Source organism: Gavialis gangeticus, unplaced genomic scaffold, assembly GCF_001723915.1.
Source record: "Gavialis gangeticus isolate Ggan-Ray unplaced genomic scaffold, GavGan_comp1, whole genome shotgun sequence".
Lineage (NCBI taxonomy): Eukaryota > Metazoa > Chordata > Crocodylia > Gavialidae > Gavialis > Gavialis gangeticus.
In genome coordinates, this window is record NW_017729024.1 from 103,188,998 (window position 1) to 103,204,809 (window position 15,812).

Genomic DNA, 15,812 nt, shown 5'->3' on the forward strand with positions numbered 1-15,812 from the left:
AACAGCAATTCTATGCCATCTTTGTTCTTGAAAACTCTTATGTTGTGCCAATGGCCGGACATTGATTTGTTTGGCCATCCATTCTTTCACAACATGCTCAGATGCCATGAAAACACCCAAGCACTGTGATAAGTAAAATAAAAGCGAAGATGGAGAAATGGATAGGTAGAAATCAGGCAATAATTGGGTAGGTTCTCAATGTCAGGCAGTGGTTACTTGATTGCATTTCAGTTGGGTGACACTTTATCTGTTAAAACACACACATCATATTGCTTATAAATTCCACCCAAAAGGAATACCACGTTAGGACTGTCTTCCACAAACCTGAACAGGCCAGGATCTCCACAACAGGCTGTGGGCCTAAACTCACCATTATAGCTGTAAACTCCTTATACAGCAGAATGGGATATGAGTTTAAATCAAACTGTTGTAGGAGATGCATTCAGAAATGTTCTTCTGATCCTGCCTACACACTGTTCAAGAGCTCAGTATAGCTGATTTTCAAGATAAAGCAAATAGTTTAGAGGAATCAGTGAGATACCATGGGGTAAGATGTGGCTAAACCAGAATCAAAAGTATGACAGTAAATACGTACAAAATATGTACAACAGCAGCTTGTCAGGTAACTTTGCATTAATCTAGACATGTGGTTTCTTTTTAGGGAGAAGGTTAAACCCATTTGTTTACATGTGGTACATTCCACTTATTCACCTTAATTAAATATGCTTTAAGTTTTAAAGGTAATTAGAAGCTGTTAAAAAAAAACAGATATAAGATGTAGATTTATGTTTTATTAAGCTTAGGTATTAGGCCTGGGGCAAAAATTTAAACTACAGCATGTACTCTGTACGACTTTTAAACAGATGGGACAGTTTTTTCTTTCAAGATCCACAGATAAATATATGTACACAACCATTTACTCATAAAAGCACAATTAAAATGGCCACCCTTATAAACATCCTAGGTGCTTGATATAAACAGATCACTTTGTCTCCCTACTTGTTGTATGCTACAAGCCTAAGGAAGTTTGCATGATACTATGAACACTGAGGCAACTTTACCAAAAGCACTACTATTCACATTCATAAGGGTGAGCATGTATCCATGTTCTAGAAAAGTTTAAAGAGCTATTGCTGAAACCTGCCTATCACTAAGTCTATCAGAAATAAGACGAGTTTTCCTCCATGCTGTCATGCTGTGTTTCTGCCTTTGTTGAGTAACTGTGTAACTATATTGAACTTCCTCTTGTCCTTCCTCCAGGTCCCATCACGATAACTTGTCCTGCTCCCTAAGGCATTTCAACATTTGGTTTGTAAGTTCTTTAGGGCAGAGCTCACATCATTTCTCTTGCAGACCCTACAGTCCTGGAGCCGACTCTAGCAGGTTGTGAAATAAAGTGGTGATGATGATGATAGTCTTTGCAGGCCATGGATGATTTTTAACTTTATTACCAAATCCAGCAGGCTTAGGTTAATTAAAAACAGCACCAAGGAAAACAAGTCCCTCCAGGCAGCATTCTAACATAATAAAGGACTTTGTCTGTCTGCCTGTAATGCTTTTGGTCAACTGTGCATACACCGCCAAGAGGGCAGGCGGCGATTGGCTGCATGGGCCCAGGAGGGGAGGAGGCAGAGGTGGGCAGGGGGTGGAGACGGGCACCCACCCAACAGCTGGCAGCGGGGCAAAGGAGGGAAGTCCCGCTGCTCAGTGGAGGTGGAGGTAGACGGGGAAAGGGAACGCTCCCACCTGTGGCTGGAGGAGGAGGCGGTGGCAGCGCAGGGAGTGCTTACATGGCTGCCTCTGAAGGGGTTGTGGGGGGGGCAGCCATGTGAACACTCCTTATTTTAAATCCATCACTCACGACAGGCAGTTGCCTAGCATTTTATAGATGTCTAAATGAACTGGGGATGTAGCTCCTTTCATCTCAGTGTCCCCCACCCTCTATAGTAATCCAGCCCTTCCCATCCACAGAGATCTTCCAGATCCCCCAACCTGTCACATGATTTCACAAAAACCTTTTTGGACATGGACTGAGCACCTCCTATACCCCAACACTGAACAATCTTGGAGGAAATCTTGGGCAGATAACACGTTCCCAAATAAACACCTTGTTTCTGAGCCAACAATGCAACAACTGGGTTTCAGTCTTTCATTGGAGCATGTGGACAACCCTTAGTAGGACACACACTGGACACGGCCGGTGTGGCCACCTGATGTACAAGTGGCACCTAAAAACCTCACCTGGCTGAGACTGTGGAAGCCCTGACCAAACCCTGGAGCACCTAATAAACATCCTGCCTCAGATACAAGTTTGAGGGCAGCATCCTGGAGTTACACTTGCTTTCCAATAGGGCATTGGTCTGGTTGGGGAATGTGGAATTAACGACGATAGCTCTTGCTCCTAGAGCCATATGAAAGAAAGACCCTTTATGCCTGCATAGTCATAGAAAATAAGGGTTGGAAGGGATCTCAGGAGGTCATCTAGTCAGTGCGGCGGTTCTCAACCTTTTGCACCAACCAGTTTGTCAAAAAACCCCGGTCCCATCACGGTAAAAACAAAACCCCACTTTTCCCAAGAAGCATATCTTTACACTTACACGCACATTAATATTATATTAATCATTAATGGAAAATTTTAAGTCCCACATACACAACCTTTGCGACCCACCAGTGGGACGCATCCCACGGTTTGGGAAACACTGATCTAGTGCAACCCCCTGCTCAAAGCAGGACCGTGCCCAGCTAGATCACCCCAGCCACTCTGGCTGGGTCTTCCAAACCTCCGGGGCCGGAGAGTGCAGCTGAACATCTCGAGGAAACAGAAAGCACGCTCCTCTGCCGCTCTCTCCATCTCTCTCTAGGTTTACAAGTGTTGAGCCCTGTTTGGAATTTCTTTCGGATTGGCTAAACTGATCTTAGTGACATCAGCCAACTTACTTTCCATTGGCTGGCTGGTTGCTGGGACTGTAGGGCTTCCAGCTAGGCAATTAACCAGCTCTCTGCTGGAAACTCAACTCGGGCGCCTGCCGAGCGGGGAGGCCTGCCACCAAGCCTCGGGCGTGGGGATGCCCCCCACCCTGGGAGCACCAGCGCGGGGCAAGGCTTGGCCCAAGCCAGGCCACTCCGGAGCCTGTCAGTCCTCCTGGCGCTTGCTCTGCGCGCTGCTCCTGCTTCCCCCCTCTCCCTCCTGCCTCTCGCATCGCCCTTTTAACTCGCAGCCCCGAGGATCCCGGAGTAGCACGAGGCGCTGGGAGGGAACATGAGGATTGGCCGGGCTCCTGGTTTCTAGACACACCTCTCATGCAAAAAAAAAAAAAAAAAAAGCCTCTTCTGACTGGAAGGGGGAGAAGGTAAACAGAGTTGAATCACCCTCCCCGCTGACCAATTTGGGGGTGGGGGTGGGGGGGTTGCAACCTTACGTGATGGGCTTCTGCGAAATTGCTGCTGAGCAAGAGGATGCCGGAGCAGTGAGCAGCGGCGGGCGAGGGGAGCGCACCCGGCAGCGGGCACGAGTGGGGAAAACTGTCTCCGCGCCCCGGAGCTTTGTCTGATCCGCCGGCGCCGCGGGTGACAGTGCCGGGAGCCTCCCGCCGCGCCGCGCCGCGCCGCGGGTGACTGCCGGGGGGGCGGGGGGAGCCACGGCACCTTCGGGGCGCTCTGGTTGTGAGAATTGCAAACGGATGACTGGAGACCGCCGCTCCTGCCGAGAGAGCCTGCCGATAACCCTTCGCTGTGCCTGTTACCAGGGCTGAAGTGCAAGCTGGAGTTTCTGGGGATCCCCGGCAGAGAGGGGGGGCCCCCAGTGTAGTACTACGTTGTGGAGGCTGCCTGTGGAAGTCATGGATTGTTACATAAAGCTCCGTGGCTGAGGTCGGCTCCCTGCTCGGATCCTCCCCCACCCCCCGGCTCCTGCCTCTGCAGCCCCAAGGCAGCAGTCTGCTGATTTCAGAAAAGGAAAAAGAAAAAAAAAAAACCCATAGGGGGAAGGACAGAGAAGTTTGCCTGCCCGGATTCTGCTTCTCCTCTTGGGTGTTTCCTTGTCTACACCATGTCCGCAGTTGCCTACATGGACTTTGTGGCTGCCCAGTGCCTGGTTTCCATTTCCAACCGCTCTGCGGGGCAGGAGCATGAGCCTCAGGATGCAGAGCTGCTGAAAATGCCTAACGAAGAAGTGACCAAGGAACTGAATGACCCCAGAGATGCCTGGAAGGATTATTGTACCTTGGTCACGATTGCTAAAAGCTTGTTGGACCTGAACAAATACAGACCCCTCCCAACCCCTTCCGTCTGCAGTGACAGTGTAGAAAGTCCAGATGAGGATGTGGGATCAGACAGCGACGTGACCACTGAATCTGGGTCGAGCCCTTCCCACAGCCCAGTGGAAAGACAGGAGTCTGGCAGCGTGGCCACCTCTCTCCTCCACAGTGGAGTGCCTGCAAAGGGGAAACTAGCCACTGAAAAAAGACACAAATGTCCCTACAGTGGATGTGGCAAAGTCTATGGAAAATCCTCCCATCTTAAAGCCCATTACAGAGTGCATACAGGTTAGCTGTGGTCTCTCCTTACAGTGGGGGGCTGTTGGGGTTAACTCAGTGTGACAAGGCAGCACTGACAATGAAACGGTGATTTTTGTGTCATGAAGGTTGCCACTTCCCTGAAATGCTGTAAGGAATAGAAAAAAGCATTTTCAGGAAGTTGATTGTCCTGGTTTGCCCCCTTACTGATTATTTTGTACATGTTAACCTTTTCACCTCCCATCCTCCATGTTTGTGGCTTATCCTTCTTGTTGTTGTCAGCTACCAGTGGCTTTCTGGCTACATCAGGATCTCAAAGTAGCATGTTAATGAAATGATAAGGTATATTTTGGATAGAGAGCACTGGGTGTTTTCCTGTCCGTCATGTCAGTGAGATTCCCCCCACCCCCTCCTCCCCTCACCACCACCACCCTTCCCTGCATCTATAAAACTGGAAAGATCAGTCCAGTAGAGGAGCTGTTCAGTTCAAATGATGCTATATTTTGTTCTAGGAGACTGGAAAGAATTGACCAAAAACTGCATGAAAGCTGCACATACAGCAGGGTTTCGTAGGAGCTGAATATTAGCCTTCCTTTAGCCTCTTGCTTGCTACCTTCTCTGCTTGCCAAGATGGCTATACATTTGGCCAACAGTCTCCAGAAGGGTTTTAAATAACACTGCTTAGTACAGCATAGTATTTTGACAATATAGTAGATGATGCAATGGTTATATGATTAGCTACCAAGTCAGAAATTTCAGAGCTGCTGCATTTGATTCATCCGGTGTGTTAGGACTTGTCCTCATGAGCTTTGCTGTGAGATGAAGGGCGTGGTCAGTTTTGGAGGTCGTGGCTTGATGACGAATTTTACGAATTTTCACGAAGAAACCCGTACACTTAACTCCTACATGAATCAGAATATAAGAGGTATGAAAAATAGACATGGAAGGCAAAGGTAGCTTTAGAGCAAATCCCAGTTTTAAAAATGTAACCATCTTTGACAAGTCAAAGCCACTTTTATTTACCATTATAGCATGAACAAAAGTTGTTGGTGGTTAACATTCTAATGCACTCGTCCCTCCTATTTATAAGCCTCTGACAACCAGATTTTCTGATGAAAGGCTGCAGCTCACTGAGTCCTAGGTTACATGAAAGCCACCTTCATGGTAACCAGTCTTATTACCACAGTGGCTCTAGGGGAGGAGGGGTGAACATATTTTTCAAGGACAGGTGTTTTTAAGGAAACACTTACCATTTTCACCAATATTAAGCATGAGAAGAATAAAGACCAAATTCTTTGCTGTAACTAGGCACCACTTTCATTGACATTAGTGGAATTTTGGTCTGCTGCCACTAGCAGAGATTTGAGCCCATTTTTAAAATAAAAGACGACTGCAATACATTCACATGCCTAAAAGGAAAGCTTTTGTTAAAGATTATATAATGACTAATGTTCAACCCCTGTTTTTATTTTTCAAAGGTATGTGCACTCCATCTGGCTTACTGTTGGTATTTTATAACACCTGTTGAATAATCATTTTGGTCTGTTACCTCAGGTGTACTGTACATTTAACTCCTGCATGAATCAGAATATATGAGGTATGGAAAAGGAAGGTACGAAAAGGTAGTCAAGGAAGACATACTGGTAATGGGATACAGAAACATTCATTTTTGCTTCCATGTTTTGTACGCAGCATATAGGTTGATAGTGACCAAAAGTAAATTACCAGTACTTTTGGGTCAAATGTGGCCTGTGTAAAATGAATTTGTGGTTTCAGTTCAGTGCCTAGTGACTATGGGTGCTCACATTTCTCTCCCCTTTTCACATAATGACAAACTGAGGCTAATGTTGTCTTCATTCAGACTGACTGCTTTGGTAAAATACTTCTGAGTACACATGACTTAGAAACCTAGGTCTCAGGGATTTTCGCTAGGGCATACATGCTAAGCTACTTGGTCACATGACAGTTTTGCTATTAACCTAACTTTTGACCACGACTGAGGGCTGTTAAGTCTAAATGATGGCATGGCATCCCCTTGGCATGGCAACAAGGGAATGCTGCACTGTCCAGCTATCCTTATTACCTCATGCTATAGTTGTTACCACCAATGCTGTCAAGAGGAGGGTTTTTTCCCCACAAGAAACCATTTGTAACACTGGATGTCTTAATACCATAAAGTAGTTCACATGGTTTTGAGGATGTAGTAGTATGGCAAAATGTTAACCTAGCCACAAAAAGTATCTGCTACAGTCATTCAGATTTCCCAGGCCCTGCTTAAAAATGATAAGCATGGCAACTGTAGACCTTCTTTAAAATGTTCTAGTGCAAGTGTCTGGATATAACTGCTATATGTTTAAACTGTAATAGGGATCACAGTATTGGGGTATGAAGCTGCTTAAAAGATGCTGTGAATTAAGGTGTTGTGTTTGAATGTGGGGGGAAAAAAAAGAAAGTGAGAAAAAAACAAACCCTTTGCAGCACTTTATTTATTTAATTCCAAATCTTGGCATCCTTTTGACAGATGATTTTGTACTTTGCTGAACTTTTATACTGGTTGTAGAGGAGGAAAGGGAGGAAAACATCTCTCAAAGTACTGTTATAATATATATACGTAATAAATGCATCCTTCCTAAGACAGGAGATAGTTAAATACGAATCTCTCAGTTAAAGCGTCATTGAATGGGCTTGCCCATTGGTCAAGCAGTTCTGTTTGTATCACATGGAGAGAGAACTGGCTTTGATTACCAGTCTTCCACTCTCCATGCTGGCAGGGCTCTTGACACAGCATGCTTAGCTCAGAAGGGGGCGGGGTGGATTCGGAGGACTGTTCTGTGTCATTCAATAGCAACTGCTGAGATTAGTTGAGGTACGTCAATGACTGCCTATGTGAGCAAGGTAAGAATAACTAGCATTCTCTAATTTTTTAGGTTGGTGGTCAAGCCATCCAGCTGAACTTCCAATTGTCTTCCAATTAAAAGTACTTTGCTGATTGAATATAGTAGTCTTGATTTATAAAATAGTGCATGCAGTTTGTGGGAGGAGATTCATAGATTTGCCCACTTCTGCCCCATGCAAATTATATCAAGACACACGAGCTGAGAAAGAGAAATCTATGTATGGAAGGACATTCACTGTACTACCACACACTTCAAATTGTTTTTAAACATTTTCAGCCTTTGTGAAAGACTGGAGCAGCCAGCCCAGATATTTCAAGTCTGAAGATCATTTGGAAGACAGAGTAGCTAAATGTAACAGCAGCCTTGAAAAACTCTGGTATGCAAAATACAAGGAAAGTTACTTAGTATCATTTCCAGTTAGTTCCCAAATTTTAACTATTCATCCTACTCTAAATTAAAAATCGGATGGACTAGCGCTCTGGGTTTTGGCATGCAAACTAGCATGTTGTACATTCCACATCCCTGCCTACAAGCAGTACTGACAGCTTTTAAAGAAGAAGGTTGAGTAGGCACTCATGCGAGTCCATGGCCTTAATCCCTATTGTAGGTCTAAGTCAAAACGTTGATGCTAGTGTACCGTTGTTCTAAGTAGGGGTTGGCAACCCACAACCCATAGGCCAGATTTGGCCTTCAGGTCCATTGGATCTGGCCTGCGGATGTGAGGCTTCAGCAATATTCAGCAGCAGGGGTGCTTTGGTGTTCAGCAGCAGGGGTTCTTGGTCTCCCATGCGGCCACGGGGGCAGGCACCAGCAACAACGGGTTCCTAGTGCGTACCTACCTGCCTCTGACTCAGGTTGGGTCATTCCGGCCTGCAGCTAGAGAAGGTTGCCTACCCCTATTCTAAGTGATTAAATACCAACACAAAAATCCAGGTACATTGCTTAGTGATAAGCTGTATACTGAAAAGTTTAGTTTATCAAGAAAACACTTAATTTTTTTTAAAAGAGAGCAATTCCACAAGTACACTGGAGTGTTTTATTAGATATACTAAAGCTATGCACAACTAGACATTGTAGAGCAGGGGTAGGCAAACTTTTCCTGCTATATATATTTCTCTCTTATCTCTATACATCCAGAAACTCTTAAAAATCAACCTGGCATTTCTTAATCTGAACTTGTTTTCCAGGCCATCAATTTGATTTGTTGCTGCTTAACAGTTTTCAGTTTAAGTAGATACATGTCCACTAGTTGTTACTCCCTGCCATTCAATTTTTAATATTTACCCCAGTATATCAATCAAAAATGATTTCATAATTTTTTCTCAAGTCCATTTTCTGCCATTTTATTAACAGCATCTTCTTCTGTACAAGCATGCAAAGCAAGGCCAAGGAATTGGACATGCATTGCAATAGAGTGAAGCTAAAAACAGTGACATCTTTTAGCAGTCAAAGGACGCTGAAATACCAAACTGAGTTACAAAAACAAAGGATGAAGGGAGAATTAGAGCTTTTAGTTCCTATAACCACTAGTTCAAAACTGACCTCAGTTGAAAAGACCAAAGATAATTCTCCTGATGACCGTATGGTTGCCTATATGTTGTGCATTTGATTTATTCATGCTGATTTCCAAAAGACTGGATCCTACATCCATCATGTTTGAATGTAGGGGTGGTGATCTCAACAGAGAGGCGGTGCTAAGAGCAAACAGTTATGGAACTTCATCATGCACTTATGTAGGCACACATGCCTTACTTAGGCACAATGTGCACAGGCCCATTGCCACGAGTGTGAGTTGGTGAAGAGTAGAACTTGCAGGGTTGGACTCATGGAGACAGAGCTATCTTCTTACCCAAAGCTACTTCCATTGCCTGGCAGAAGCACAGGGACCAGGCTACATGGGGAAAGCTGTTTGTATGGTAGGACCATCTTGCCTACCATCTTGCCTAACAAATCCTGTTCAAAATCAGCCTGAAACTTATTGCCAGGTTCCTTGAAACATAGGATGCATTTGTTAAAATGATTTTTTTTTTCTAGAAATGGCTTGTATCTTAAATTTTGGTGAAAGTCATTATATGCACCATAGATATGTCTTTGTCTGATAAGTTTTCTTTTTCTTACAATTGAGTGTCATACAAGGTGGGACATCTTAAATTTAAAGGCATCTTATATTCAAAGGAATATGGTATTTACTTTTATTGAAGTCTTAGTTTTTGAACCAGGACACTATTAAAAGGCAAGATTTTATTTTTTATGAATTATTGCCAGTACAGCCTATGGTGTGCTGGGCACTTTGTTTAAAAAAAAATTAAACATGGGCCTACCCAAAGCAACCTACAGTCTAACAACTCAGTCTGGCTTAAGGGAAGGATATAAAAAGCTATTTTCTTAACAGATACATGGATGTGTGTACTATGTTTACCTGAATACAACACGAGGTTCCCTCCTCCCCACTGCCCCCCCCCCCAAAAAAGAGCATTGAGAAATAAAAACTTTGCCTTCAATTTCAGTACCAGTCTGCGGCAAGTGGCGACTCAGCTCAGGTTTTGGTCCAGGCTTGGGGCTGAAACCAGAGCTGAGCCACCACCTGCCTCGAGTTCGCAACTGGGAGAAACATGGGATATTGCAGACTGGTGGTGAGGGAACAGGGGTGACCTGTATGACTCAGGGGGGAGCATGGGGGAGACTGTACAGCCTGCCTAGGGTAAATACAGTATATTATGAAAACAGGACATGTAGCTTACACTCAGACTTCTCTAAAACAACAAGCTCTACTGTATTTATTCAAATCCAAAACAAGGTCTTTTCCCTCCATTCAACATGGAAGAAAAAAGCCCCTTGTCTAGGTTTTGAGGGTGAGGCACTGAGGGGCAGAATGCTGCTGAGGCTCCAGCCCCAACCCAGGCTTAGAGTCAGAGCCACAACATAGAAAATTATAACAAGTTGTATCAATTTTGTGTATAGAATTTAATTATTTGGGGACAGTTATCTTAAATTTGAAGTCGTCTTGGATTCAGGTAAATATGGGTTGCTTTTTTAAAAAAAAAAGCTTAAAAGTTATAAAGAGACTTGATGGAAAAAAAAGCACCTAGGCAAGTCAGACGAGAAGATTCAAGGTGCAGCAAATAAGAAGGCACAGAGAAAGGAATGAAGGATAACATGAGGATAACTAGTCAAGTGGTATGAGAAGAAGGGACCAAGACAGAAAATATCAGAGACAAGTAGCAGGGTAAACTAAATAACTTTAATTTGGTATGGAAAATGACATAAAGCCAGTAAAGGGGAGTATGGTATCATTCAAACAGCTTTAATTTATCCTTTCACTCCTACCTCCTGTGAGTAATGGATATACTGGAACTCTGATTCTAATGAGTAACTATGCTATATCATGTTGTGCTGTGGTTTGGGGAACAATTGGTATATTTCTTCCTAACTGCCTTTGTCAGTTTGTCTCTCTCACTCCTAATCATTAGGATCACTGTGGATACATACATTTACATTCAGTAAACTACATTGCTCTACTGCACCATACTTGCATTCATACACTGGCAGAGCTGCCAAACCTATATAAATATCCGAGACAGGAAAATATAGAGAGAGTCAGAGATTGTCTTAATATACTTTGGATGAATAATCTACTAATGAATTAACAGGAAAATAATGCATACACAGAATATAGAGGCAACAAGTACCAAGTATGGTACTTACATGTGTTGTAGCTTTGCCCAGGGATCTATTTGAGCAGTTTGGCAGCTAATCACCATTTAATATTCCTAACATACATTATGCATCTAAAATACATCAATGGGTATACAGAGGAACACACCACAATATGAACTACACATTGCTTCAAAAGCAGAGCTAGCTGCATTTTTGTTTACATGACTGTATTAGGTTAGAAAACCTGTCTTTAAGTTTGGTACATAGGCCAAATCAGTTCTCTTACACTCAGGGAGAAAAACCTCCCCTGTCTCATCATATCACATAGCACAGGGGTTAGGTAAGTCAACTTGGAGGTAGGAAACCTGTTTTTCAAGTTTTGCAGGATCAGAAGAAGGCGCTTAAACCCAAGTGTCTCAGGCGGCAGGAGAGCGTATTGACCATTACACCATTCTGGACAAGTGTCTCATTCTGCTGAAACTGTTCTACTTTGTAGAAATAATTAATTATTAATTGAAGTAAGAACACAGACATAACTCTCCTCCATCCTCAGTAAGTATCCTAACCATCAGGCTGTAGAGTCGATCTCTCTCTGATTCAATGAATATTTAATTATTTGTACGAAGTGAAACAGCATCATCTGGACAGTGAAAAAAACTTGCCCCAGAACTCTTAAAGGCTGGAGGCTAGGGCATTGTCTTCTCTATGAGTGGCAGGTCCCTGCTCTGAATCAGGAAAAGAAATCTGGAAAGTTTTCTCAGATCTCTCAGCAGTTCACCAGAGGGCTATTGGGTATAAAACTTGATACACCTCTCCAAAAATAGATGTTTTGTATTGTGTGGGGGTCCAATCCAGTAGGGAAGACTATCAGTTAAGGCTGTTGGGCAAGCAAGATAAGGTCTTAGAACTAAGTCTGTAACTTTAAGTCTCTAACTGGAATGTAGGTATGTTCTTGGGCTCTATGTAGCTTAACAATGTCAGGACTTAACTAGGTTTGTATCTTAGGCACCTGAAGGTTAGGCAAAAGGTGAATTGAGGTGTTGACAATCTTAGAAATGTCTAAATGATGGAAGTGGGTGCCAAACTTCCATTTTAGGCATATAAGTCCCTTTGTGGTGCTCCAGCTATTGGTGTAATAATCCCATTTGTGTAAATGATCTGCTCATTGACGTTCTATAGATTAACCCTTGCTGCTTAGATGCTCTGCCTTAATTCCCATCCTTTGCTAGCCTAGGTTCAAGTTTTCTAAAAGCCCCTTACCTACCAAAATAGCACCACCCTCACCTTAAATTTTATTGTGTGCTATTTCTTGCCAGTGTCTGGAGGTTTGAGATCACTGCATGGATTTTAGCAAGACAATTTACAACATACCTCAGAAGAAAAAGAACTATTTTGCAGGCATCCTGTCAGCTACCCAGAGGTAAATGTCTAGATGCCTGTGAGAGTTCAGCCGCAGCTGAACGTTAACTCTGAACATGTTGGATTCTGACTTGGGGTTCACATGCAGTGACCAGGAGAAAAATTATTTGGGGTGGGAAAACAGCAGTGGGAGAAGAGGCCAATGGGCATGTGTATGAAAGCATACAATAACAGCAGTCATTAAGAGTAAAGAGGAAAACCAGCCCTATTTCTTTTCCTGCAATGAACTGGACCATATCTTGGCACTCATCCATCTATAGAGCCTGAGGTATTTTGGAGGCACAGACAGCACCAGGCTGAATACTGAATCAAGAAAGGAGGAAATGTTCATCGTGGTCCAAGGCAAGGAATGTGGGCCAGGACCACCAGGGTCCTCAAGACCTTACCAGGATCTCTTGACCTCTTGGACAAGGGCAGCTCCAGCTCCAGTAGCCAGACAGACTCAAGTGGGCTGGGAGACCAAGGGGTACATAAGGTATGTTGTTTTTATTATCTGTACCAGTTGGGTTGGTTTTGCATGATATGACCATGGGAAGATGTGTCTGGTGCTTTACAAATATCACTTCATTCTTGTGGGTGCTTAGAGTCTCACAGAACAACAGAAGCCCCCCGACCGTTCTTGATTTTGCAGCACAGCATTATGGGCATCTTCCTGGGCCCACCTTCCCTTCCTCCCCCAGTTTACATACCTCTGTTATGGAACAGATGGAGAGGTCAGGACATTAGTTCTCCATGTCTGGCTACAACAACAGGTGTCTCAAATAAGGACAGATGCCTCAGGCATGCAATACACAGTATCTAACTTAGCCAGATTGCACGGTCAGACTCAAAATGAAGGTCAACAAGAAAAGCATCAAATCTTGTTGACAAGTCAAATACTAAATGTCAGAGCAGAAAAATATTAATGCAATGAATTGCATCATAGTCAGCATGATTCCACCATGTATGTGACATTATCCATTGGCCCATTTGTCCAGCAAGAGCATATAGCTAGGTAGCTACTCATATCGTTGCAAATATACTTCATTCTATCATTCTCTTTAATGCATAAACACTACTTGAAAGCAAACTACTTTCAATTAACTAGTAGTAAGGCTGTGAAAACATCACCTTGTCCATCTCCAGTGCTACCAGCCAACAAATTTTACTGAGAACTCTAGCAAAGATAATTTATCTTAACTTTTTCCTCTCTTCCCCAAGTGATCCCTGAAAGTCTTTTAAAATTCAGCACTCAGCTAGTCTTAGCAATTAAATTAAGAGAAAAGATAATTTCCACATATCCCCAGAGAAGGTCATTATAGCTTTCCCATCCTAGAGCCTGCTTACTTATCTACTATGAGAATAACTCAAGTGCAAGATTAGTAGCTTTGCTCTGAACCTGTTGAAACCAGTGTTATCATTTTTTTCCCTTCTGGAATCCTCAGACTAAGGATTCACTACCAGCTTTTTGTCTGGATTGAGTAATCTCTTTTGAGCCAACTGAGATTCAGCTCCTAAATCTTCCCTCTGCCTCCTTCCCTCCCCCAACCCTAAATAATTGATTTTAAATTAGGAAAAAAAGTATTGGTTTATGCTCTTACCATATTGAATATTAGTAGTACATACCATCTCTTTCCAGTGAGACTCCAAAATGAGAAAGTGACTAGAAAGGAGTATTTTTGCATTGCATTCTTTGGAATACTGAGGATTATCTGTACCATTACTAAGTTTATTAACAACGTTATTATTGTTCATTTCAGAAACTGCTGCAGCAGCAGGACTACCACATGGAAATGCTGGCACATCACAGAGCAGGAGACTAGCAACAGGGATCACAACTGGCTAAATGCTTGATCATCTTATTGGAAGGAAACAGAAAATGACTTGCAGATGGGCATGCAAAGGACTCTTATACAATTTTTAGATTCAAGGAAGAAAAAGCTGGTCATTTTGGGAAAGACAAGACTAATTTAGGCAGAAGAACAGAGAATCAATGATGGAATGTATATGGCATGATAACAAAATGAAACTGCTGAAGCAAGAGGACTTCTGATTCCAGAGAATAGATGCAGAGGCAAAGGCATATGCCACTTCCTATGATGCTCAGAACCACAACCAGCACATACTAGACTGCCTCATGCCTGTTCCCTCTCTCCCCAGTACTTTCATGACATGCCTTATTGTGTCCCTGGCAGCAAACAGAACAAAGAACCAGTATTTCTTGGATGTGAATTTTATAACTTCAAACAATTTTCTGTGCAATTTGTTATTTTTCTCCTTCTTACTTATGTCAGCTGGTTTGTGTATGCTTTTAAATAAAGTTGATTTGCATCATTATTTCATTTATCTATACTTTAATCTACACACAGTGCATCACCATTCCAGTACATCATGCTATTGCTTACCCAGCTTTAAAAAAAATCAAACCAATAAGTAATTTTAGAAGTGCATCCTGCCACATGATGCAAACCCACCACTAAGAGACAATATTTAATAACAATGATTGCCAGCATTTAATTCTGCCTGCCTCAAGTAACAACATTGTTTATCACCTCTTTTCTCTGCCTTGCACTAGATATCAGAACAAATCTGATAAATATGGCATAGACCAGGTGAAGGCAGGGTTAACACCCAATTCAGCTTCAGGTGGCACTGGCCATCTCCTTGCATAAGCATATACTGATGCCTGTCTCAACTTACTCCATCTGTGGGCTCTTAAACACCTACCTGTAGTTTCAGTAAATACTGGACAAAATGCAACAGGCATTGTCCATCTTTGCTGATTGCACAATCACTGCATGTCAGCAGGTTCTTCCACCTCACTTTACAAAGCCTCCTAAATACATACACGACACACTACCACATTCTGCATCTGTCAAATCAGCCATTTCAAATCGCGCTCTCTCAAGGTTTGTGTAATCAGTTATAACCCCATAACCAGGGAGAACAGTGAATTTGCAGGCTCACAAAAGAATCACTGAGGGCCTAGAGAAGAGTTTTGCCCCTGCACATGCGCACACACACTTTCTGCCTTCTTTTGAGTGATGTGTACATGAAACGGGGGCCCTAAATTGAAGTGGTGGGTTTTTAAAAACACTGCTTAAATTTAGGCCCTTTAAACCCCCATGTCGTGCACACACCCAAACTACCTGGCCTCTCTGGCAGCAGGGGGGGAAGGCGAGCTGCCAGCGGGCTAAGCGGTCCCTGGGCTGTGAGGGGGGCTTGGTGCTTCCCTCTATGGCAGCAGCAGGCCCCCTCAGGTGGCACCCACCTGCAGGCACCTGGCTCATGTGGTCCCAGGAGGCACAGCGTGCACGACGGAGACGCGTGGGGAGCTAGGACTTTA

At 43.4% G+C, this 15,812-nt stretch overlaps 1 protein-coding gene across 1 annotated transcript; it reads left to right on the forward strand.

Moving 5' to 3' along the window:
• The first annotated feature begins 3,297 nt into the window (after positions 1-3,297).
• Positions 3,298-14,803, forward strand: KLF9 (Kruppel like factor 9). Its single transcript, XM_019517469.1, is given in 4 exon segments — positions 3,298-4,544; positions 12,748-12,826; positions 12,828-12,962; positions 14,227-14,803. Coding segments are annotated over 4 exon segments (804 nt in total). The 5' UTR covers positions 3,298-4,048; the 3' UTR covers positions 14,321-14,803.
• Positions 14,804-15,812: the final 1,009 nt, after the last annotated feature.